This window comes from Mizuhopecten yessoensis, unplaced genomic scaffold (genome assembly GCF_002113885.1).
Source record: "Mizuhopecten yessoensis strain PY_sf001 unplaced genomic scaffold, ASM211388v2 scaffold3091, whole genome shotgun sequence".
Lineage (NCBI taxonomy): Eukaryota > Metazoa > Mollusca > Bivalvia > Pectinida > Pectinidae > Mizuhopecten > Mizuhopecten yessoensis.
In genome coordinates, this window is record NW_018404871.1 from 295,787 (window position 1) to 319,145 (window position 23,359).

Genomic DNA, 23,359 nt, shown 5'->3' on the forward strand with positions numbered 1-23,359 from the left:
AATTATACAATTGTACAAAACCAAAATACCAGTCTCTATTTACAAAGTCACAATACAAAATATATATATCTGCTATCCACCCGTCAGACAAAAGCAGTGTCGATCGGTGCCCTACATAGGATGAGAGACTAACAGGATACAGGGTACAGGGCTGATCCAGTCTGGTGTTGAATATTTTATAACCTCTAGGCAGATACCTGGTACACAATCACCCACATGTTAGATCTTGCATTCACAATGCAATTACCTTTTGAAGCGATACAATATCAAAAGGAGACCACTTTATTTTTAATTCTTCCTTTGAAACCATGAAAAAAGACAATTTAATTTTAAACTTCCCCATTTAGGATACATATAACAGTGATTTTTTTTTGCTGAGTTTTACTGCCGAATACAGGCTGTTTCCCCTCGCTAAACAGTACATGTACCTTATTTACCCAAAATGAACCAAAACTAAGGAAAATATTGCCAATTTCAATACAAATAATGCTTTATTTTCCCAAATTCATAAAGAAATAGGCTGTTGTAAAATTTAGGTAACAAAAACACTGTATAATACTGACATTGATCCAAATTGCTTTACAAAGTTTTCAGACACCCACATTAATTTTCTAACCATGTTTTCCCCAAATAATATCATTATACACAGTGTTAGAACCTGTAGTTAAGAATGAACTGATATTGATATCATTGAAATGAGACTTTATACAACAGGGTTTGGCTCTAATCATACTGACATTGTAAAAACACCAACCTGTCTCTCACATCCTATGGGTCAGACCCAGAATTTGGGGTTGTTAGCAATCATACCGATCATCAGAAATTGTTCTAATGTGCAACATTCATCATGATTTCCCAAACTTAAATGTCTATCTTCTACTATCATGGTTAACTCATTTACCCCTGAAGCCACATTTGAACTCTTCAAATTCAAAGGTTGGAATAGTTCATTATGAAATTTCAGGGGTGAATGAGTTAATGGATGTATATATATATAGGAGTATATCTGACAACAATACCTTGAATATCTTAGATCATGTTTTATGTAAAATAACTTAAAATGTGTTATGAGGTAGATTGCTGAATTTGTTAACTCATTCACCCCTGAAATTTCATAATGAACTATTCCAACCTCTGAATTGGAAGGGTTCAATTGTGTCATCAGGGGTGAACTTGTTAATGGCCACATACACACTGTATCGTAATGTTGATCAAGATATGTTAGGGCAAACTCGGCACTATCTGTAGCTGATAGGTAAGTATTACCGTGACATATCTTTACAAATAGTTTTTTTCTGCCAAAAATATTTCACTGACTGATCGGCTGTCAGATCAAGGTTTAAATTATCAGCAGGTTATCTGCCAGGTTGCACAGCAGTTAATACATGTATATGACTGACAGAGGGTTTGATAAACAGTAGTGACGGTGGTATTAGGAAGCAAAATTACTTCCTGGTAGATGTTCTGGGACTGTATACTGAACTTTACAATTGTAGATATATACTGTAGAACCATTTATTTTCGTGGGGTTGAAATTTCGTGGTTTTCATATACTAGACTGTTTCATGGACATTATACTTCGCTGATTTCTGATTTCCCCCATCTATATCATACCAAATTTATGTTTTCGTGGGGATTTAATTTCGTGGAATTTTGCTATCCACGAAATAAACAAAATTTAATGTCCCACGAAAATTTATGATTTTACAGTATACAGATACCCATACGCACACACAGTATCAGTGGTCATCGATGGGGTTGATGTAAAATCTGCCTTCGGCTTACGTTAGCCGAGGGGCTTATTATTTTCAAAATATTGGCTATATCCTATTATATTTCTGATATTGTTTATATGTAATGTACTTGTTTTGGTTTATTTTGTTTGTCTCGATAAAGGAGTGCATTACTCCGAAAATTTCACAAAATCCTATTGTCTACACTGTAAGAATTACTCCCTTGCTCAATATATATAGATACCCATAGATACCTATATTTCTGACAAACTTGCCATAAGACCCAGAAAAAAGCTGTTAAACATCACTGTCTTGTCTACTTACAAAGTACAGACAATTTTTATACGAAACAAAAATTCCTTCCGACACATTTGTTCTTGCTTTTCAAATAGCAATCCATAATTTTTATTATTGTTTTCCTCAAGGAAATAACCAAATACTAAAGAGTTTAGAACTATATGCTGTATATGATTGATATTTTGTGAGTGTTCTATTTTTTTCTATTCCTTGTCTGAACATTATCAGTGTGCTTTTACTTTCCACAAACTATTTGTTGATTGAAAAGCCATAAAAAGTCAAAGGAAGTACCAGGTAAGCATAAGGCAATGCTAAAAAAAATATGTTATTTCGTATAGGTGCAACATTGCGAAAAAAGTCACCACAACAAAAAAAGTAGTCCTAATACAGTAGGAAAATGTCAAGCAGATATATTTTTAAATATCGTCTTAATAGTTTTTTTATGTATTTTATTTTTCTAAAATCGTCACACAGAAGCTCAAGTGAAATGCATTTCTTGAGTCACCTTACTTACAAATAGAATTCAGTAAGCCACTGGATATAGCCTGTACCTGTACACATATATTTATGGATGAAAGTTTATTTGACTTTCCCACCTACACAGTACAATGAACCAAATCTGTGGGATTACCCCTGTCCAGCCCAGCAACTGAGGAAAGGAGTACAGGTATTTTATGAGGTTAGATTGCTCGTAAACTACGTCAATGGGAGTAGACCAAGTAAAACAAATATTGATACGTGACTTAGGTCAACAGGTATCACTCTCATCTACTACAGACAACACTTGACATCATTGCTGTCTTCATTTCTTATTGACTACTTATTCAAATGTGTCGACAGCAAACACATTAAAATTAAAGCTGCTGTTGATGAATTAAATAACGTTCTATTCAGTTAGAAAGAAATAGGAAATGGGGCATCCCTACAATCATTTTACAATTAAACCATGCAATATACTCGTAGTCAAAGCTTCATATTTTAACGAACTTTAAGAATGGAAGAACTTAACCATGGTTTTATTTTTAAACGGGGGGAAAATCGCGAAATGATAGTGATTAAAATGAGCTTGTCAAGATGACCTTTTATAGTTTTTCTTTTAAAAGAGTGTTAAAATTTAGCCATAATTATTGAGGGGAACCCATTATCAATTATTAAAAGAGCTCAATAAATTACATGGAATCCAAATGCAAAGATGATCCAAGATGTCATATACAGACAGGATGACGAAAGACAAACATTGATATTAGCATCATACTGTGGTTTAGCAAAACATTGAAGGACATACATAGGTAAACTAAGAAATCATTATTGAAAAAAGACCTGGCAAATGTTGCTATAACAATAAGCCAGGGGACAAATAAAGTGAGTATTACATTATCTATTACATGTTTTTATGGGTTTTTTCAGACAGATTAACATTTGTAGTATTTCAGTGTATATACAGTAGGATGAGGAATAGTGATAAAGATAGTGCCTTACTCTACTGCTGAGCTAAAGGGAAATTCCCTACAGCTTAGGCTTGTAAGGCAACCTAATCAATGCACATCTCTTACATATAACCCTTCTTAAATTCTCACCTAATCTGTTGTACTCTTTCAACTCTTCAGGACTGCTCCTGGTCATACTTCCACAGACCTCTGCTGGCAGTGGTTCTAGAAGATTGTCAATTTTATCAGAGGCATGTTCCAAGTCTGCCATAGCCTGTTTGAAGTATTCATTGATATTGGAATATTCTAAATGTTTTAATTCTTTGTATAATTTTTCTTTACTATCATTATCCAATGTTTCCCAATATTGCAGCAGCTGGCTTTGACCATGACATTCCAGCTCTGATTTCAAAGAATCCAAATCCATTTTTATTCTGAATAGGTCTCTGAAACAAAAGAAAGAGAAATTCATACCTTAGCAATCATAATGATGCATGACAATAAATATTTGCTAAGCAAGAGAGCACTGAAGAGTGAAAACACTTTGGTGAAGTAACAAACATTTGAAAAATCAACAAATTAAAACAACATACAACTTACATTATTTTAACTAAAGGACAAGACAATGATATTTTGATTTCATACTAATACTACTCTGCCACCATTTTTTCTCAGTGATTTTGGCCTTGAAAGAAATTGATGGATGATATGACAACGTGCATGTCACTTAACCCTCTCACCCCTAGGTAACTTTAGTAGACTCTACCATGCATTTATGGGGATGAATTCATTATGGTCTACGCTGGTGAAGGGGTTAATGTGTTATAACAAGAAAAAATAACCAAGATCAGTATAACATGTTTTACAAGTACTGCAGTAGCATGTACAAATAGTCAATGAGATACTAAATACAGTGTAATTAATTCTTGATAAATGACATGTCAGCCTGCATGCATGTCATGATATAATACAATTATGACTGTCAGGTTTGATTTTCAGAAATGTGACTCAAGTGACCTGTTCAATATTGACAGTTGTCTAATGACCTAATTTATAATGACATTCTGCTATTGCTGACATGTTACCTTTAAAGTAAGCCATGCATGTCGGTAGTGTACCGAAGTTGAACAGCTTAACAGCTTAAGGCGACAGTGTGTCAAATGGCAACAGAGCAGAATACCAAGGCTTGTCGATTTCCCCATTCTTGTAATATTACATATCAGTAATATTTATTCTTCATCAAACTGTATATACCTAAATCGTAGACCGAAAATACAGGGCAACGTGTTGTGAACTTTTTCTGTTTACAACAACTAACGAACTGTCAGAAACGGTACAGGGTGCTTCCAGAAACATGGTAATCGGCCCCAAAAGAAAGCAAATATTTTATGACACATCAAAACATTGAACAGTGTATATAACGAAAATCTTACCAGATATATACTATGTGGAGATCCTAAGGACCACAAATCCAACAGAAACGTGACTGCAGACGACGCAAGTATACAAACTTGTGAGACCAACCCACCGGTACCGGATGTAACACGTGTCACAATTGAGCAAAAATCATTCCGCATAATGTAGTACCATATTGGATGCAAAATAAATAAAATAGTCAAGTAAAGTAACAAATATATTTCAAAATGGCAACACAAATATGAATTGAAAATATGTGGTGTTTCGTAAACAAATCACTTAACACAGAAATAGTATCTACAATTAAAACGCGCACCTGTTGGCGGACGAATTTTAGCTCGGGCTCGTTCGATACGCTACATTCTTCAGTCCGCGGTGTCAAAAACTCCTTTGAAATCAACCAGGAAGTGGAGTCTGTGAATTCATTGGCTACCTGTACAATAAAAAAAAATCCGAACGGGTCTACCGGACCTAAGTGTGCTGTCTTTTTACAATGTGCCATACAACTGTCCAGTCATTGCATTATAGTTTTGATCAATATAAGCTTAGCGCTTGCGTATGTTAACTATGTACGTCGTCTGCACCTTGACACATAATCAGCATGTTTTTTCTCTCGTTGCATCAGAGACGTGTATTAAACGTCTCTGTTTGCATTTAGTATAATAACACATGCTTAAAATATCAATACCAAATATGTACACTGTGACGTGTAATTAGCATAGCACGTGCATATTACGTTATGCCACGGACTTTTGCCTAACGTACAGTGTAGCAGTTTCAGCACAATTAAAATACGACATATACTAAAGGGGAAATGAAATATTTCACAAATTGACTAATTTTGCGCTTGTCATACTGAAGATTAGACCTTTCTCGTTTAAATTTTGAACATTTCAATATCTAAAAATCTCAATTGTATAACTCTCGAAACTGTCTTTCTATATAAAATATATGGCTTCAATTATCGGACTAAAATATATAGTTTAAAACCAGCTAGGCTTACACTTTCTTTTAAAAGACCTTCCGTCACAAAAAAAGGCAACGTACTTTTACAAGAATTTTAATGTTTTAAAATAAGTCGAGAACGGGTAAGTGTTTTTCAACGTTTGCCAGCACACAATTAAACTTTTTTCTGTGGTTCTAAGTAAAACGGTAAAAAAATCTTAATACTTCGGGTATTTCCTTATTTGTCCAGTGGGCGCTGCCCACGTTAAATTAATAGTATTTGCAAGGTCAGATGGTTAGTGATTCTATTTTGGAATATGATATATAGAGCCTTAAGCCTAAGAGGGTTGGTTCACCTCCTGTATTTCCTTATAGAACGTTTTCAGGTTGTGTGACTTGCTTGGCTCGTTATTATTTAGGTCATATATTATAGGTTATTATAAGTCATGAAAGATAGATCTATCCTCACCCCTACCCCACACTTATCTCTTTCTCTTCCAGATCTCTCCCCCAGGGATCGACCCTCATATCCCCACCCCCAACCCCCNATCCCCCACTCTCTCTTATCTCTGCCTCTTTCAGAATGTGTAACCAGCAACTGCTCTGTTTCCTACGATTAAAAACCCAATGAAGAAATATTTCTGCTAATATCATGAAGAAACATATAGTCATGTTTCTGTCAGTATTGCCCATAGGTCATAGCATTTATTGTGAGATGGTTGGATATCTCCAATGATTCTTCGATTTCTTCTATTGTAAGTTTCTTCCATATTTTACCCAACAGTAGCATATACATTCCATTTGAGGCAAGAGTTGCAATGTATTGAGTTGCATGTAAAAAAATAATATCAAAGCAGAAAAAAAAAATATTATTGAAGAAATGGAATTCAAATGTTTCAATATAACTTGTATACAAGATATTTGGTAACATAATGGTATTGTTCAATAAAAGATTTTCTTTCATTCCTAATAGAAAAAGCATAAATTATTTTTGGATGCGCTGTCCATGTTACATGCGTCAAATTCATTGAATACCCGTCTTTCAAGACCAACGTTAATTTTATTTCAATCATTTTACTTCATTTAGAAAAAAACTTTTTTTTTCTTTTTTTTCAATGCTACACTCTTTTCTCAAATACTAATAGTAAATTCTTGCCCACATATGACTTATTTCATCACAATTTTTCCAAAATGTGAAGATACTTCTAAACTCCATATAATGCTATTCTGTGCTCTCTCCTATACGGAATTGTTGGATCTTCTTCGTTGTTATCATCAACCTCAGCGTTTGAACCAAAATACTGCAGTTAAGAAAATATGCTTACTTAGAATTTTCGATTCTGTGATAACATTGTGCGATAACGGGGTCCACTACAGAGGAAACAGATTGGAATAAGCTAACAAGTTTCAAAAGAAATTTCAAAAGTCTCCAACTCAACACGATGATATTTTTCAATACAGCCACAATCTCTTTCGTAAAATATTAGATGAGGGTTTGTTCAACTTTGTTAATTCTGTGTCTCAAATTCATTAACGTCGTTTATATTATTTATTTATTTAGATTTTGTCTCGCCTGCGACGGAAGTTGCAAAAATAGAACATCTTACATCTTATTCCATGTTCGGGTTTTTTCCTCCGAATGTGCAGCTCCATGGGTATTAATACACAAGCGATCCTAAAACTACAATTGTCGAACATTTTCATGTCGAGCTACGAGCGACCTGAGCGTCCACTGAGTCACTTTCCTGTCTCCCCTTATGCAACCTATGGCAACCAACGCGATTAAAAGCTACATTCAGTGTTTGGGCAACCATTGAGCCTCATCTGTGCCTTCTCTATGCCATCATTGGCGACCAAGAAGGCACACGGGAGGCAGAAACATCACCCAGATTGACGGTAAAATTTGCAACAGAACGCATACATGAAGAATTCTATTACGTGACGACCGATCATTGTGCTTCCATTCTGTAACAACGGCGATGCCTGTGCCTCCATTCTGCCTCACTTAGGCCACCTTTGAGCCACAGGGACCTGATAATTTGTTACAGCTTTATTTGGACTTAAACTAAGGTGTTCAGAGTAATTTTATATGGTTTAGGGGTTTAGATCGATTTTCAGTAAAAATGACACCCCCAATAATCTCGTATACATGATCATTGGTGCGTCATTTTTATAGGATCGCTATTGGTGGTGTCACTTTTATCGTAAGTCGCTCTAAATCCCTAAAACATGTAAAATTACTCTGAACACCTTAGTTTAGGTCTAAATAAAGCTGTAACGAGTTCTCAGGTCATTGTGATTTGAGCAACCAACCTCATCGGTGACCTTTGTGCAACTGTTTTGAACATGTTCAAAAAATAAATTACAGCGACCACGGCGTTCATGGCGATGTCTGAACACCATATGTACCTCATTTGGACGACCTAAGCACCTACTCGGTCCTTTTAGCACTCAACGGGCAACCTGGTCAGTTTTATTGTTTTACAAGGGAGGCACAAACTTGGTTTATAAATGGCCCATGGGTAGTGCATCAGTTGCAGGATTCCAATGCTTACAAAAAAACAAAAACAAATCTTTTAAAAATTCATAATTTTTCATTCAGTTCTGATTAGACTAGTTATGTCAAAATTTGTGAAAATAAAGAAAACGTCTTCAAAATCTAAAAATTAAGATTTTAACATCTGGAACTTAAAATATAATACAAAAGTTTAAATTAATTTCACACACAATCAAACATTAATAATTATTTTTACGATCTTTTTCTTGAAAAGCTCTAACGAACAACTTTTTTTTTACCAGGGTTTTGTATTTTGGCGCGGAGAAAACGTCCTGCACAAAGAATCAATATATTTCCAATCGAACGCACTGCTATATCCTCGACAGAACCTGTGACGTAGAACGCACGGAAGTGACCTACCTAAAATGTTGTGGTTCAAGTGTAATGAAATTATACCTGGAACTGCAATAGGTGTTGGATTTCTAGGGGTTGCATTAAGTTTTTGTCTGTTTCTATACGAAATTGTACCTGTTCCAGATCTCCATATAATTTGCAGGTAATTTAGGGGTCAAAAACAGGCAAAACTCATATTACCCTCATTAATTATACATGACCTGTCCCTAGTCAGCTGGTAGGTTAATGCTGACGTTCAGGGCCCTGTTCGTTTATGCGGAACAACCGGTTTGACCGTTTATAAATGTAACAATTTCGGATATATGCAGGCTTTGTCAAGGCTCGCCTGAAAGCAGCATCAGATTACTAGGTCCGACCTTATTTAATTATAAACGAATGGCAGTGGTCCGACCGGTTTTACCGTTTAAACGAAAACGGCCCTGGTGTTTTGTTTTCATCATTCAACTTACTGACGTAACTAAAAGACTTTGTTCAATTCATAAATTGTACACCAAATCGTAGCTATAAACCCAACATACATACTCACACCCGTAGACCCCCGAACCAGACATGCACACCCTCGCGCATACAAACATATATCTGCAACAAAGGACACCTTCCAATATTCATTCTTTCCACACATAATAACGCAATGGACTCTCCTTCCCATAGCAGCAGTACGATGCACAACACTAGAGGACTTCAAGGCACGCTTACCCTATGCAGCCCTTGAAGCCCTCATCACACGCTAAAACATACGCCACCTTTTATCTATACCTTGCACACAAAAAAACCCACCTAATCACCCGCTAAGACATACGCCAGCTTTTGTCTATACCTTGCACAAAAAATCACAAAAAACAACAAATAATCATTGTAAATAACCCCCCTTTTTCACGCCACTGTGACAGGACCCCCGAGGGCATAAACATCACCATTGATGGAGCCCATGTACCATAAAGAAGACGATTAGAACTTCGACAGTGCTCTATAAACATTCAAATAAACACCACACAGCTAGGTAAACCTATCAATTTTGCCATTGAAATGATCCATCCAGACTGGTCTCACCAAATGAGCTATCTGGTCATCGGTAGTCACTTGCCCAGCCCCCTTCACACAACATCTTTTTTCAAGTCTTCATTCTCAGACAATATTATTGTCAACCAATGTATACCGTTACAGGAGAGGGAAAATACAGTGATCATAAAGCCAGTCCAGATTATAATCTGAGGTATCAGATCTCTCATCAGATGTACACTAACCCGTTAATCTATTCTGTTAAGTAGTCACCTGGCTTAGTCAGTCTGCACTAAACTCAGTCTAATGAAACTCAGACCTCTCAAAACTGCTCGGTAAACAAGGTATGAGAAGATCCTGTCATAGGATCCTGCTATTAGATTAACAGCATTAATTTTCATTAATCATGATCACTGTCTGAAAAAAAGTTGGCATTCTGGTGCTGTTGATTTTGAAAAGATCTTTTCGTATTTAGGGAGAAAAAAGTGATAGAGAATACAAGATGGTAATCCTTTTTTACTTGATAAGGTCTGTATTGCCTACATATGTTACAGAGTCTTGGAAAACAGTTCATATTATATTAACAAATGTATGGCAATAAATCAAGATATCAATTCATGTAATACCACATCAGGTTAGAATAGCTAGTAGCAATATAAACTGCATTTTTTCAATGGAATATATTGTATGTTCTGTCACCTATATATATATATATTGTTAACCATTTCACCACTATGGACCATAATATATATATAATGGACTCATCCAGATCAATGCATGGTAGAATTTACTAAAGTTACATAGGGGTGAAACGGTTAAAATTGCCAATTGTTGTATGTGAGTACCTCCAGGGATGACAGAGTGTGCACGTGAGATACTAAAGTATATACGTAGTTACAGGCCTTTATTCATCATGACTAACTTTGTCCAGGACATATATCTAACTCTGTCACCTGCCAATTTTTTTATGTGATTACCACTTTGATGGCAGAATGTTGCATAATGATATCGGGTCGTGTGCCGACTATTTACAGAGTTATGGCCATTGCAATTTTTAAATAATTTACTTGTAAGTATGTCCATAGGTTGGGAAGTATGGATCGCTAGCGGAACTTGTTTTATGTATCTGACACTATTAGAAACATTTCTAAAAGCACATTTTGATGTCTGCAAATTAAGACTTTCAACACTGCAGATTATATAGCTAGTGACAAATAAAACTACTGATTTGTCTCAATAAATCACCCAACAAGTAAGAAAACAGATTTCAAAATAATATTATATGATTCATGAATAAGAATTATGATATTTTTAAAATATTTTCCAGAATGTCCCAGGCCTCTGAGGAAAACCTGGAAGTGTTCAGAGGAGAGAAAAATGAGGCATTTGTGCTTGGATACACAGGAGAGGTGGGCAGAGAACTAATACGAGACATGGCGCTGCTAAAGGCATTCAGCAAGGTCTACCTCATAGGCAGGCGCTATGTCAAACTTCCCGTCCACCTCGGTCCAGAATTCGTAAGTATCTTCACAAGGACTTTGCATTAGATTTGTTATGCCACACATGTGCCACATGTATTGGACCAGTGTTGCTTCTAGGGCACGGGATCGCGGAATTCCCGCAAAAATATAAAGAACCCCGCATAAATCAAACCTCAGTGCGGGCCTAATGCCGCAACTCTTTGATAAATCCCCCCTTTCAGACAATCCTTTGCGTTCATTTATTTCTTTCGCGGTTCAATCGTTGTACGATAACAAAGTCGGCCATGTTGTGCAAGAGACCGAAACGTCTTTTGAAATGACAGTTTTCATTGGCTGATTTATTAAAGCTACGCCAATCAGAATGGGGCTCTTAAAATAAACATTCTCGCACGTGCGGCGACCTCGTACTGGACCTACACGAGGTCTAAGGTGAATGTACAGCTTCTAAATGAATAGGAAAAGAACGCTGTTTGAGTTTAGTTTCACGGCAAACCGCCACCATTTAGACAGGGATGAGAGAGAGGTTACCGACGAATCTGAAACCGAAACAGGCGAACCAAACAGTGAAACTGGAGCAGACGATGTCGAGCCCTCCCCTGCCTTGTCACTTCGCTCCTCAGCTGCTGCCTTTGGCAGCAGCACCCCCATTTCATACTGAAGGGGCCCAAGGCCCCCCATTGGACAAATCCTAGAATCAGCACTGTTGGACTGATAAGTGTTCTGCTGCTTCATTGTCAGCTGGACCTTACTTGTGAAGAATTGTACCTGCTGACCCCATTGCATGATCGTAAGAGGCGACCAAATTTGGAATCTTATCTTTCTTCTTCCTAATGTCTCCCTTGACAATGCCTCACTTTTGGCCTTTTAGTCGAGCGTTCGCCCCTGTGAGGAAGGCTTTGGGTTCTTTCCCTGGACGAGACATACCAGAGTCTGTGAAAACGTTGGTTTCTACTCCTGCTTAACGCTCAGCAATTTAGGAGTGGGACGAGTGGTTCCCCCGTTGTCAGTACATGTATCATGTGACCGGATGGGGTGTCCTGCTGGGTGTCTTCAGCAATATGTTTCAGTGAGGTAGCACTATAAAGTCAACATCAGTTCCGCGCTATCACAAGGAGACAAACACGAACATATCGCAGCCTTCCACAACACACACACATACACTACATGCATGCATCTTGCACACAGGGGAGGCCATTCTTAAATGACCATATATAGCTGTTGATAGGATGTTAAACAATACTAAACTAAAAACCATACTTGTGTTCTTATTTGTGACCTATTGGTTCACTTGTATAAAGTACGAAGTGTGAAAAGTGTATCTGTCGGTGTTTGTAATGCAGGTGAGTTTTCTCATAAATCTTCAATATTTACATACATCATAAATCAGAAAGTAATTTTTCAGTCCCATGGCAGAGTATTGCTTATTTGGATTTACTGTACATGTATGGTTATGTACACCCTTCAAATATAAGTATTCCAAGTGTATCAATATGTGTCATGGATGTATAAACTCCTTTCAACTTGCAGGAACAGGTAACGGTGGACTTCGATGATCTAGAGGCATATTCCGACGTGTTTCGAAATGTCAAATATGGATTCTGCTGTTTGGGCACAACAAGAGCTAAATCTGGAAAGGTGTGTTACGGTACCTTATTTTTGTCTGTTCTCGGACACATTTAGTTTACATACATGTACCTTTCTATGAATAATACCTCCTCCTCGAAAGATTTTCACCCAAAAATAACTTTTTAAATTGTTATTTGATTATGGGTTTTGACTGATGACACATTTGAAAGGTTTAACAAGCTATAAGAAAAGGTCCATTGATAATTGCTCAGTTGATGCTAATTAAAATATTTCATGTAAATCTGTGAAGTTCTTGTTTCTTTTGTGTCTGAGTGGTTTAAATAGAATACATAAAGGTATATATGGTCTCTAGAATTTTATGGAGTAGATGTTTTTTTAACCTTTTCACCACTGTAGACCAAAATGGACTCATCCAGATCAATGCACGGTAGAGTCTACTAAAGTTACATAGGGGTGAAAGGGTTCAAGGCACCAAAGATGAAGCAGGAGAGTGATCATGATTAAGTGGACAGTAAAATATATTTGTGAAGACTGGTAGTAAAATTTGATCAACTTTGATAGATGTTTTAACAGTGTGAATGATTTAATATGAATATCATCGATCAACTGCAATTTAGAATACTCGCAACTACAACAAATATATACTAAAATTGAGTAGTAGTTTTAATATAGCTGAAAACAAGGAGTGTGTTTCGACAGATTTTTATTTTATTTTTTTCAGAGAGGTTTTGTGAAAGTTGACCATGATTACGTAATAAAAGCTGCAGAAATTGCCAAGGGAGCAGGATGTAAACATTACTCGGTGATGTCATCCCAGGGGGCCGATAAAAACAGCTCCCTTCTCTACCCTCAAACAAAGGTATGTATACCTAAACTGATAAAAACAGCTCCCTTCTGTACCCTCAAACAAAGGTATGTATACCTACATAGATGAAAACAGCTCCCTTCTCTACCCTCAAACAAAGGTATGTATACCTAAACAGATAAAAACAGCTCCCTTCTGAACCATCAAACAAAGGTATGTATACCTACACAGGTAAAAACAGCTCTCTTCTCTACCCTCAAACAAAGGTATGTATACCTACATAGATGAAAACAGCTCCCTTCTCTACCCTCAAACAAAGGTATGTATACATACACAGATGAAAACAGCTCCCTTCTCTACCCTCAAACAAAGGAATGTATACCTACACAGATAAAAGCAGCTCCCTTCTCTACCCTAGAACAAAGGTATGTATACCTACACAGATAAAAACAGGTCTCTTCTGTACCCTCAAACAAAGGTATGTATACATACACAGATAAAAACAGCTCCCTTCTGTACCCTCAAACAAAGGTATGTATACATACACAGATGAAAACAGCTCCCTTCTCTACCCTCAAACAAAGGAATGTATACCTACACAGATAAAAGCAGCTCCCTTCTCTACCCTAGAACAAAGGTATGTATTATTACACAGATAAAAACAGCTCCCTTCTCTACCCTAGAACAACGGTATGTATACCTACACAGGTAAAAACAGCTTCATTCTCTACCCTAGAACAACGGTATGTTTACCTACACAGATAAAAACAGCTCCCTTCTCTACCCTCAAACAAAGGAATGTATACCTACACAGATAAAAGCAGCTCCCTTCTCTACCCTAGAACAAAGGTATGTATACCTACACAGATAAAAACTGCTCTCTTCTCTACCCTCAAACAAAGGTATGTATTATTACACAGATAAAAACAGCTCCCTTCTCTACCCTCAAACAAAGGTATGTATTCCTACACAGATAAAAACAGCTCTCTTCTGTACCCTCAAACAAAGGTATGTATTCCTACACAGATAAAAACAGCTCTCTTCTGTACCCTCAAACAAAGGTATGTATACCTAAACTGATAAAAACAGCTCCCTTCTGTACCCTCAAACAAAGGTATGTATACATACACAGATAAAAACAGCTCCCTTCTGTACCCTCAAACAAAGGTATATATACCTACACAGATAAAAACAGCTCCCTTCTGGACCCTCAAACAAAGGTATGTATACCTACACAGGTAAAAACAGCTTCCTTCTCTACCCTAGAACAACGGAATGTTTACCTACACAGATAAAAACAGCTCCCTTCTCTACCCTAGAACAACGGTATGTATACCTACACAGATAAAAACAGCTCTCTTCTGTACCCTCAAACAAAGGTATGTATTCCTACACAGATAAAAACAGCTCTCTTCTGTACCCTCAAACAAAGGTATGTATACCTACAAAGATAAAAACAGCTCCCTTCTCTACCATCAAACAAAGGTATGTATACCTACACAGATAAAAACTGCTCTCTTCTCTACCCTCAAACAAAGGTATGTATTATTACACAGATAAAAACAGCTCCCTTCTCTACCCTCAAACAAAGGTATGTATACCTACACAGATGAAAACAGCTCCCTTCTCTACCCTCAAACAAAGGTATGTATACATACACAGATGAAAACAGCTCCCTTCTCTACCCTCAAACAAAGGAATGTATACCTACACAGATAAAAGCAGCTCCCTTCTCTACCCTAGAACAAAGGTATGTATTATTACACAGATAAAAACAGCTCCCTTCTCTACCCTCAAACAAAGGTATGTATACCTACACAGGTAAAAACAGCTCCCTTCTCTACCCTCAAACAAAGGTATGTATACCTACACAGATAAAAACAGCTCCCTTCTGAACCATCAAACAAAGGTATGTATACCTACACAGGTAAAAACAGCTTCCTTCTCTACCCTAGAACAACGGTATGTTTACCTACACAGATAAAAACAGCTCCCTTCTCTACCCTAGAACAACGGTATGTATACCTACACAGGTAAAAACAGCTCTCTTCTCTACCCTAGAACAACGGTATGTATACCTACACAGATAAAAACAGCTCCCTTCTCTACCCTAGAACAACGGTATGTATACTTACACAGATAAAAACAGCTCCCTTCTGTACCCTCAAACAAAGGTTTGTATTGTATACTTACACAGATAAAAGCAGCTCCCTTCTTTACCCTAGAACAAAGGTTTGTATACTTACACAGATAAGAAATGGCTCCCTTCTCTTTCCAAGTACAAGTGGTATATATCACTTTACGCTGAAGGTCAAAAGGTCAAGTCCTGTACATAGTTCAATTATATAATGCTGTTTATTTTCAAACTGATGTATATTAAATCCTTTTTAACTCATTCACCTCTTTCCTTTCATAATGAACTATTCCAACCTTTGAATTGGAAGAGTTCAAATGTGTCTTCAGGGGTGAATGAGTTGAGGTGACATGTTGATCACACAGTACAATATTGACATGATACTCTCATCATTACCAGGGCCAGGTGGAAGAAGCTCTTAAGGTGATGCATTTTCAGCAGCTGTCAATTTTCCGGCCAGGGTAAGTACTGATTACAGAAACATTGGACTCTCTCGGGAGTAACAGCAGGCCAAGCAAGACAGTCACTGTATTGAGCATTTTAGATTGGCCACCGTCTCTAGAATATTGAATTATTAAGAAAAAAGTTGAACTCAAAAAATGTTGATCACTTGGATGTCTGATTCTAGACTAGGGGGAGATAAGCTAGTAGTAAAATGCAGCTGAGAAATTCTTCATTAAAACTTAGGGGCTGGTAGCCAGTCTTAAAACTTTATAAAAACTTATTTTTGTTGTAAATATGTTAAGGTAAAGCAAGGAATGATCAAAAACAATATCTAACAATCTTTAAAATGAAACTTTGTAATTTCTACATAATTAACAAAAAGAAAAAGGGGCCGCAGCAGTCCAGTGGTTGAGGCGTCAGCCATTCTGCTACCACTAGCCCTCCACCACTGGGTCGCTAGTTCGAGACCTACGTAGGGCAGTCGCAAGGTACTGGCTGTAGGTCAGTGATTTTTCTCCGGGAACTCCGACTTTCCTCCACCACCAAAACCTGTCACGTCCTTAAATGACCATAGCTGTTAATAGGACGTAAAACATAAACAAACCAAACCAAAAGAGAAAAAAAGCTGCTCATAATCAGAACTAGGTACAGAATTCACTCTAGTAGTTTTGAGGCTTCAGATAAGAGAAGTTAATTCTCCGATCAAGTGATTGTATTGAATCTATTATATCAATAATAGTTAAATAGGTTTTCTGACAGTGTTATCAGCACATACTACAGGTCAGGAAACCTGCCTGAATTTCATATCTCCCAAGTGTAAGGTGATCAATTGAAGCTTTTAGTCTTTACCAAACCTGAGCATAGGGGGGTGGTCCGATGGCGCAGTGGATAGGGCACTTGCCTATCACCAAGGCGGCCAGGGTTCGATTCCCCGATCGGAGGTGAAAAAGGTTTGGGGTCACCAGCCTGACCACGTCGGTTTTCTCCGAGTACTCCAGCTTCCTCCCACAATAAGGCCCCCCTCCCACGCGCTAACATCTGGGCCAACAAGAGTGATTGATATAAGTTGTAAAAACTTGTTTGATAATTGTTGTAATATAAATAGAGTTTATATTATATTTAAACCTGAGAATGTGAGGCAATGATGACTTGTGGTTGTTTTGGGGTAGGATGACACATTTCAGTGGAAAGTTTATATCTTGGTATTGTTATCATCCCAATAATAGACCAATGTTTTCCTTTTATAGTATAACAGTTTATATGTATAACACCTCATTTGGTTTTCTGTGGATAAAGATACACGGCTCCTTTACTCCAGTAAAAAAACTTCGTCCAACTCAGTTTTCTCGATACCCCTAATTCGTCGAACAGTTCGTTTGGTCCCGACTGAGTTCTTTGTAAAGTAACCACGGATTAGTAGAACCAATTTTCCTCGAATACCACGGTATTTATTCCTTGAACAAAAAATTGTCCTCGACTCTTCATGGTCATAGTATTAATCCTATCTATTCGACGAACAGGTGTGACCTGTCACATCCGACAGATAATTTTCCTGAATATCACATCTGCACTGTGAAAATGCCTCGGGCTAAGTCTATAGTCCATCGGTATTGGGAATATGCTTAATAGTAGCATGTGTACCGTTTTACTCAAATACCATGTATTCCCCAAACTATTGATCTGGGCCCCACAAGTTCGAGTAAATGGGGTGTTACTGTATATCATGTAAATAGCTTATGGAAAATATATCTGAAGTTTTCTTTATTCCAGTCTGCTGCTCTGTGATAGACGGGAAAGCCGCCCCAGTGAGACGTTTTTCAGGACAATTCTAAAACCCATGTCATACTTTTTTCCTACTGCTGTCACAACGCCGGTGGATGTGCTAGCCCGCGCGATCATCAATGATGCCATCCATCCAATTCGGCACGAACCAGTGTTGTTGTACGAAAACAGAGCCATTCATTTTCTCTCTGGTATTTCGAAACAATGTAGCTGAGACGTACGAAATAACAACGACACATTACATTAATTTTAAGTCTGATGGAAATATTTGAGTACCTTTTCATTTCAATCTGAATGAAATACTGCTGTGTCTCTGTAAAAACTTGTTCGGATTACTTACAATTATCTTTCATAAAAAGTATCAGAGTGATGAGAAAAGATAAATTAGAAGCTATTGGCAGAGGTACATATTTGTCACTCTCTCCCTCTATTTGCAACAGTGTTGTGGATACAGTGTATACTTCATGTTCACATATAGTAAGCCTATTAGGTAGGGGAAGGGAGCTTGGGGGGTGGGAGAGGGGAGAAGCTCGTTCAAAGAAAGGAGGCATGCATGAAGAACCTGTTTTCGTTTCCTGGTGTGACCGTCCTCAATATAATGTTGATATTTCATTATACCCTTTTTAGTACACAAACGTTTTCACCAATATATGCACTAGGCAAGATAGATCAGCTGCTGGCAAATATGCAATTAAATAACAACAGAACAGCCCTGTACTGCCATAGTGTCTTTCAAACACATACATGTGATGTGTAGGAGATGACTATGATTATCTCCCCTCCCTATATGATTATCTCCCCTCCCTATATGATTATCTTCCCTCCCTATATGATTATCTCCCCTCCCTATATGATTATCTCCCCTCCTTATATGGTTATCTTCCCTCCCTATATGATTATCTCCCCTCCCTATATGATTATCTCCCCTCCCTAACTGTATAATGCTTGCCTCCTCTTCCATGTTATGCCCAAAATAGAGTGGGTCAGGGATGATTTTGTAATGTTTTAGATCAGGTTGTCCCTTTATCCAGCCAGTGTTTTAGTGAACTGATAAGACTTTTTCTGTACAAAATTGTCCCAGTTATCCAGCTGTCTCACAGTTCAGCTAATTTTAGGCTTGATTATTGCTTTCCACTGATTTGTATGATAAACCACTGTTTGAACTGCTGATGATTTGGTTGGTGTCTGTACAAAAGAAAGCTATATACTTAGACTGTGTTACTAGTATGACTGTTATTATAAATATGTATAAGGAAAAGTGCAATGCAAATATTACAGATACTATTATAATACATTATATACTGTAGGCTTGGTCGAGTAGTATTATAATACACTATACAATGTGTTTAGTGTAAGCTCTCTGTAGAAGTATTACAATACACTATATTTAGTGTTAGCTATCTGTAATTGTATTATAATACACTATGTCTACAGACTGTGGTGCAGTATTACCAGGTACAATACACTATATTTAGTGTAAGATCTCTGTAGTAGTATTACAATACACTATATTTAGTGTAAGCTCTCTGTAGTAGTATTACAATACACTATATTTAGTGTAAGCTATCTGTAATTGTATCATAATACACTATTTCTACAGACTGTGGTGCAGTATTACCAGGTATAATACACTGTATTTAGTGTTAGCTCTCTGTAGTAGTATTACAATACACTATATTTAGTGTAAGCTCTCTGTAGAAGTATTCCAATACACTATATTTAGTGTAAGCTATCTGTAATTGTATCATAATACACTATTTCTACAGACTGTGGTGCAGTATTACCAGGTATAATACACTGTATTTAGTGTTAGCTCTCTGTAGTAGTATTACAATACACTATATTTAGTGTAAGCTATCTGTAATTGTATTATTATACACTATTTCTACAGACTGTGGTGCAGTATTACCAGGTATAATACACTGTATTTAGTGTTAGCTCTCTGTAGTAGTATTACAATACACTATATTTAGTGTAAGCTATCTGTAATTGTATCATAATACACTATTTCTACAGACTGTGGTGCAGTATTACCAGGTACAATACACTGTATTTAGTGTTAGCTCTCTGTAGTAGTATTACAATACACTATATTTAGTGTAAGCTCTCTGTAGTAGTATTACAATACACTATATTTAGTGTAAGCTCTCTGTAGAAGTATTACAATACACTATATTTAGTCTAAGCTATCTGTAATTGTATTATTATACACTATTTCTACAGACTGTGGTGCAGTATTACCAGGTACAATACACTGTATTTAGTGTTAGCTCTCTGTAGTAGTATTACAATACACTATTTCTACAGACTGTGGTGTAGTATTACAATACACTGTATATACTGTGAAGCTGTATTGAGTTGTATTATATTTTGTGTATATATACTGTAGGCTGGGTGCGGAAAAGAGTGTTTCATTTTGTTCATACTTAACACAAAGAACCTTTGATTTTTCAGTTTTATTGCATAAAAATCTTTGATATATAAGATCCAATGTGTCCAATATGGCAAAGACTTACCTGCCCAAGTTCTCAACAATGAAAAGAGGGTCATAGATGGTCAACCTGCTGGTCAACCTGCTAGTTGAAGGTCATTTCAGTATGTAAACTTTTCAAGGCCATCTAAATCATTAGTATGGCATTTATATTATTAAAACTTGCCTTCGATACACTCTCACCAGTAGGTCATTTGTATGAGGTATTTTAAGATTTATAGCTTTAAAAAGGGGATTTTTAAACAATTTCGATGCTGGGATATATATACAGTGCAATTCAGGAGATTTCAAAATATACTACAATCTGTGCAGGTCAAGGGGTGTCAATTACAGGTAGACATGTGTAAATACAGGTTATATTACCTGACAGGTATTCAAATAGGGATTGAACAGCATTTTTAAAATGTTCATACTGGCATGAAATTTTTTAAAACGCTGTTCAATCCATATATTTACATTTTTACTTTAAAACATTTGTTTAATTTTATTTATTTGTTCTTAATTAATTAATTAATTTGCTGCGTTTTGTATATGCGTTGTCCTTTAAACGGGATTGGCGGAACAGCCCTATTTAAATAGAATTGGCACCAATAATTAACCGTAGTCATTTGAGCGTTTGACGCAGGGGTGTTCTAGGGGCATTCTCCATGTTATATAAAGCGAAGCGACAAGACTCTAATTGGACAATCATGGACGTCATAACTAAACCATGTGTTACGTCACGAGACTTTTTGCTTTCATACTCAAAGGAAATGCATTTTTGCTGGTAATGTTCATATAGTGGGTTGCAGTGCAAATGTCAATATATACAAGTCACCCGATAGGTAATTAAACTTGCTTATCAATGGACAGGTATGTGTTTCAGTGCTGTGCTACACTGTATACAAATTTCTTTTCTTTTTGTGATATATACTCTGCTGGGTCAAATATTTACTGTTGATGTTTTTTTGTTGTAAATTGAAATAAAGTGATCTAGATGTTGTAAATGAAGTGAATCATATTCTGTAATTCTAAAAGATTATGTTTACATTTGAATGTTGTTTTTATGTGTCTGATGCATCTACAAAATAGAAATGAGTTTACTTTTTGTTAAAATTTGTATAATCTACCAGGTATATAGTTACATAGATATATATACAGTGTATATGATGAACAAAATAGGTGAACTTCAGTTATAACCCAAAACACATTAAGGGGAGACCAATCATGATCAGAAAAACTACAGTGGAACTCTCTAGTGTTTTTCCTGGGATGGAACAGGGACCCTTAAAATGAAATTTTGTGAATTAAAATACCACACAATCTAAATAAGCTAACAAACAGTCAATTTTATTATATGAGATCCAGTGTATATATTATATGCTGTTTTTTATGAACATAATTTTTCAGTTTTTCATCCTGACAATTTTGTTGAGAAAAACAATGAAAAGAAAGCACAGGTACTTAATTTCAGAACAAAATTTGAAGAATTGTTGTTACTTTATTTATATGCCCATCAATGGAATTGATTCCAATTTAATAATGTCATACTTATTTTGTGTTTTATTTTCTTGAAATATATGTTATATTTCCTATTCCATTGAATGTAATTAACATGTATGATGTTTTTTCTGTTGTACAATAGATGAGTTGCCAAAAGAGTTATGTTCCTTTGCAGGTACTTATTTCAGATTCAAGAAGATTTTTCTAGTTGCAAATTGCAGCCGTTTACGTGTATATCATATTACCCGGAGTGAAATCATACGTTTTTTGTATGGTATACATGGAATGGAATCATTAGCTCATGTATTTCAGTAACAAATGTATGATGCTGAAGGTCACATGTTAGTTTACTAATGCAGAAAAGGTTTCCCGTCTTTGAAATCAAAGAGTTTTGCTTTGAATATACACATCTTCTCACCCTTGTCAAGACAAAATGGAAGGTTCTTGGAAAGTCATTTGATTGGTTTAAGACATAAAAAGCAGGTCAATCACCAGGCTGATACCGTAAATTTGAGATACCGTAAATTTGCGGTTATAGTGCGCACTCGGGTAACGTACGTTTTTGGGGTCAGATTTGGGGAAAAAACAGAGGAGCTTCACCAAATTTCAAAGATGATCAATTTGACTGTTTTGCTGGTCTGCGATTTATTCATCTTGTATGAAAGATATCACTAGTATACAGGATTTTGTAACAGTTTCCAGACTCTTCAACTAGTATTGGAGGCACGGTAATCAAGTGGTAGGAAGCCTGGCTCGTGACCAAAGGGTTGCGGGTTCGAGTTGGGTCACGGCACTTGTATATATTGGGTATATGTATTTGGGCTCTCTAATGTACCGTGTATATATTGTTTATACAGTTGTAGGCTCTCTCATTTACCGGGTATATATTGGGTATAAGTTTGTAGGCTCTCTCATGTACCGTGTATATATAGGGTATACGTTTGTAGGCTCTCTCATGTACCGTGTTTATATTGGGTATAAGTTTGTAGGCTCTCTCATGTACCTTGTATATATTGGGTATAAGTATGTGGGCTCTCTCATGTACCGTGTATATATTGGGTAAAAGTTTGTGGGCTCTCTCATGTACCGTGTATATATTGGGTATAAGTTTGTAGGCTCTCTCATTTTCCATGTATATATTGGGTATCAATGTGTAGACTCTCCCACTTGGAGGCACGGTAATCAAGTGGTAGGAAGCCTGGCTCGTGACCAAAGGGTTGCGGGTTCGAGTTGCGTCACGGCACTGTGTTGTATCTTTGAGCAAAGTACTTTACTCCGCTTGTTCCTGTCTACACATCAGTAAATGAGTACGTGGTTGGGCAGTGCTAGAATTGTTGAATGCTAGCTGTGAGCGTCGAAATGGCTGCACCGGCTGTATACTCCCCAGGGAGTTGAGAAAGTTGGCTGGTTGCAAAGGCCCTATAA

At 36.7% G+C, this 23,359-nt stretch overlaps 2 protein-coding genes across 6 annotated transcripts in view; one reads left to right on the plus strand and one right to left on the minus strand.

Annotated features, from left to right (window-relative positions):
* Positions 1 to 5,081, minus strand: part of LOC110446967 (UDP-N-acetylhexosamine pyrophosphorylase-like) — a 28,026-nt gene extending 22,945 nt beyond the window's left edge. Inside the window, exons 1-2 of one of the 4 annotated variants that reach the window (XM_021492318.1) lie at positions 4,891 to 5,081; positions 3,608 to 3,903 (exon numbers count right to left, since the gene is read on the minus strand). In XM_021492318.1, coding sequence (XP_021347993.1) covers positions 3,608 to 3,884 — 277 coding nt within the window. In that variant the 5' untranslated portion in view covers positions 3,885 to 3,903; positions 4,891 to 5,081. The remainder of the gene's footprint in view (positions 1 to 3,607; positions 3,904 to 4,890) is intronic. The other 3 variants (XM_021492317.1, XM_021492316.1, XM_021492315.1) reach the window with 3 other exon arrangements.
* Positions 1,174 to 19,578, plus strand: LOC110446969 (oxidoreductase HTATIP2-like). 2 transcript variants are annotated; one of them, XM_021492321.1, is made up of 6 exons: positions 1,174 to 1,255; positions 11,056 to 11,245; positions 12,737 to 12,844; positions 13,518 to 13,655; positions 16,135 to 16,196; positions 17,950 to 19,578. In XM_021492321.1, exons 2-6 carry the CDS (start codon positions 11,057 to 11,059, stop codon positions 18,173 to 18,175), a joined length of 723 nt encoding a protein of 240 aa, XP_021347996.1. In that variant the 5' UTR covers positions 1,174 to 1,255; position 11,056; the 3' UTR covers positions 18,176 to 19,578. The 2 variants fall into 2 exon arrangements, with proteins under 2 accessions (XP_021347996.1, XP_021347994.1); XM_021492319.1 differs by lacking the exon at positions 1,174 to 1,255 and adding an exon at positions 8,717 to 8,871.
* The last annotated feature ends 3,781 nt before the right edge of the window (positions 19,579 to 23,359 follow it).

Bases quoted from the DNA above. Each gene is read 5' to 3' on its own strand.
- LOC110446969 (XM_021492319.1), top strand. From the start codon at position 8,741: ATGTTGTGGTTCAAGTGTAATGAAATTATACCTGGAACTGCAATAGGT. The intron at 8,872-11,055 runs GTAATTTAGGGG...AATATTTTCCAG, and splicing joins GATCTCCATATAATTTGCAG to AATGTCCCAGGCCTCTGAGG. The intron at 11,246-12,736 runs GTAAGTATCTTC...TTCAACTTGCAG, and splicing joins TCCACCTCGGTCCAGAATTC to GAACAGGTAACGGTGGACTT.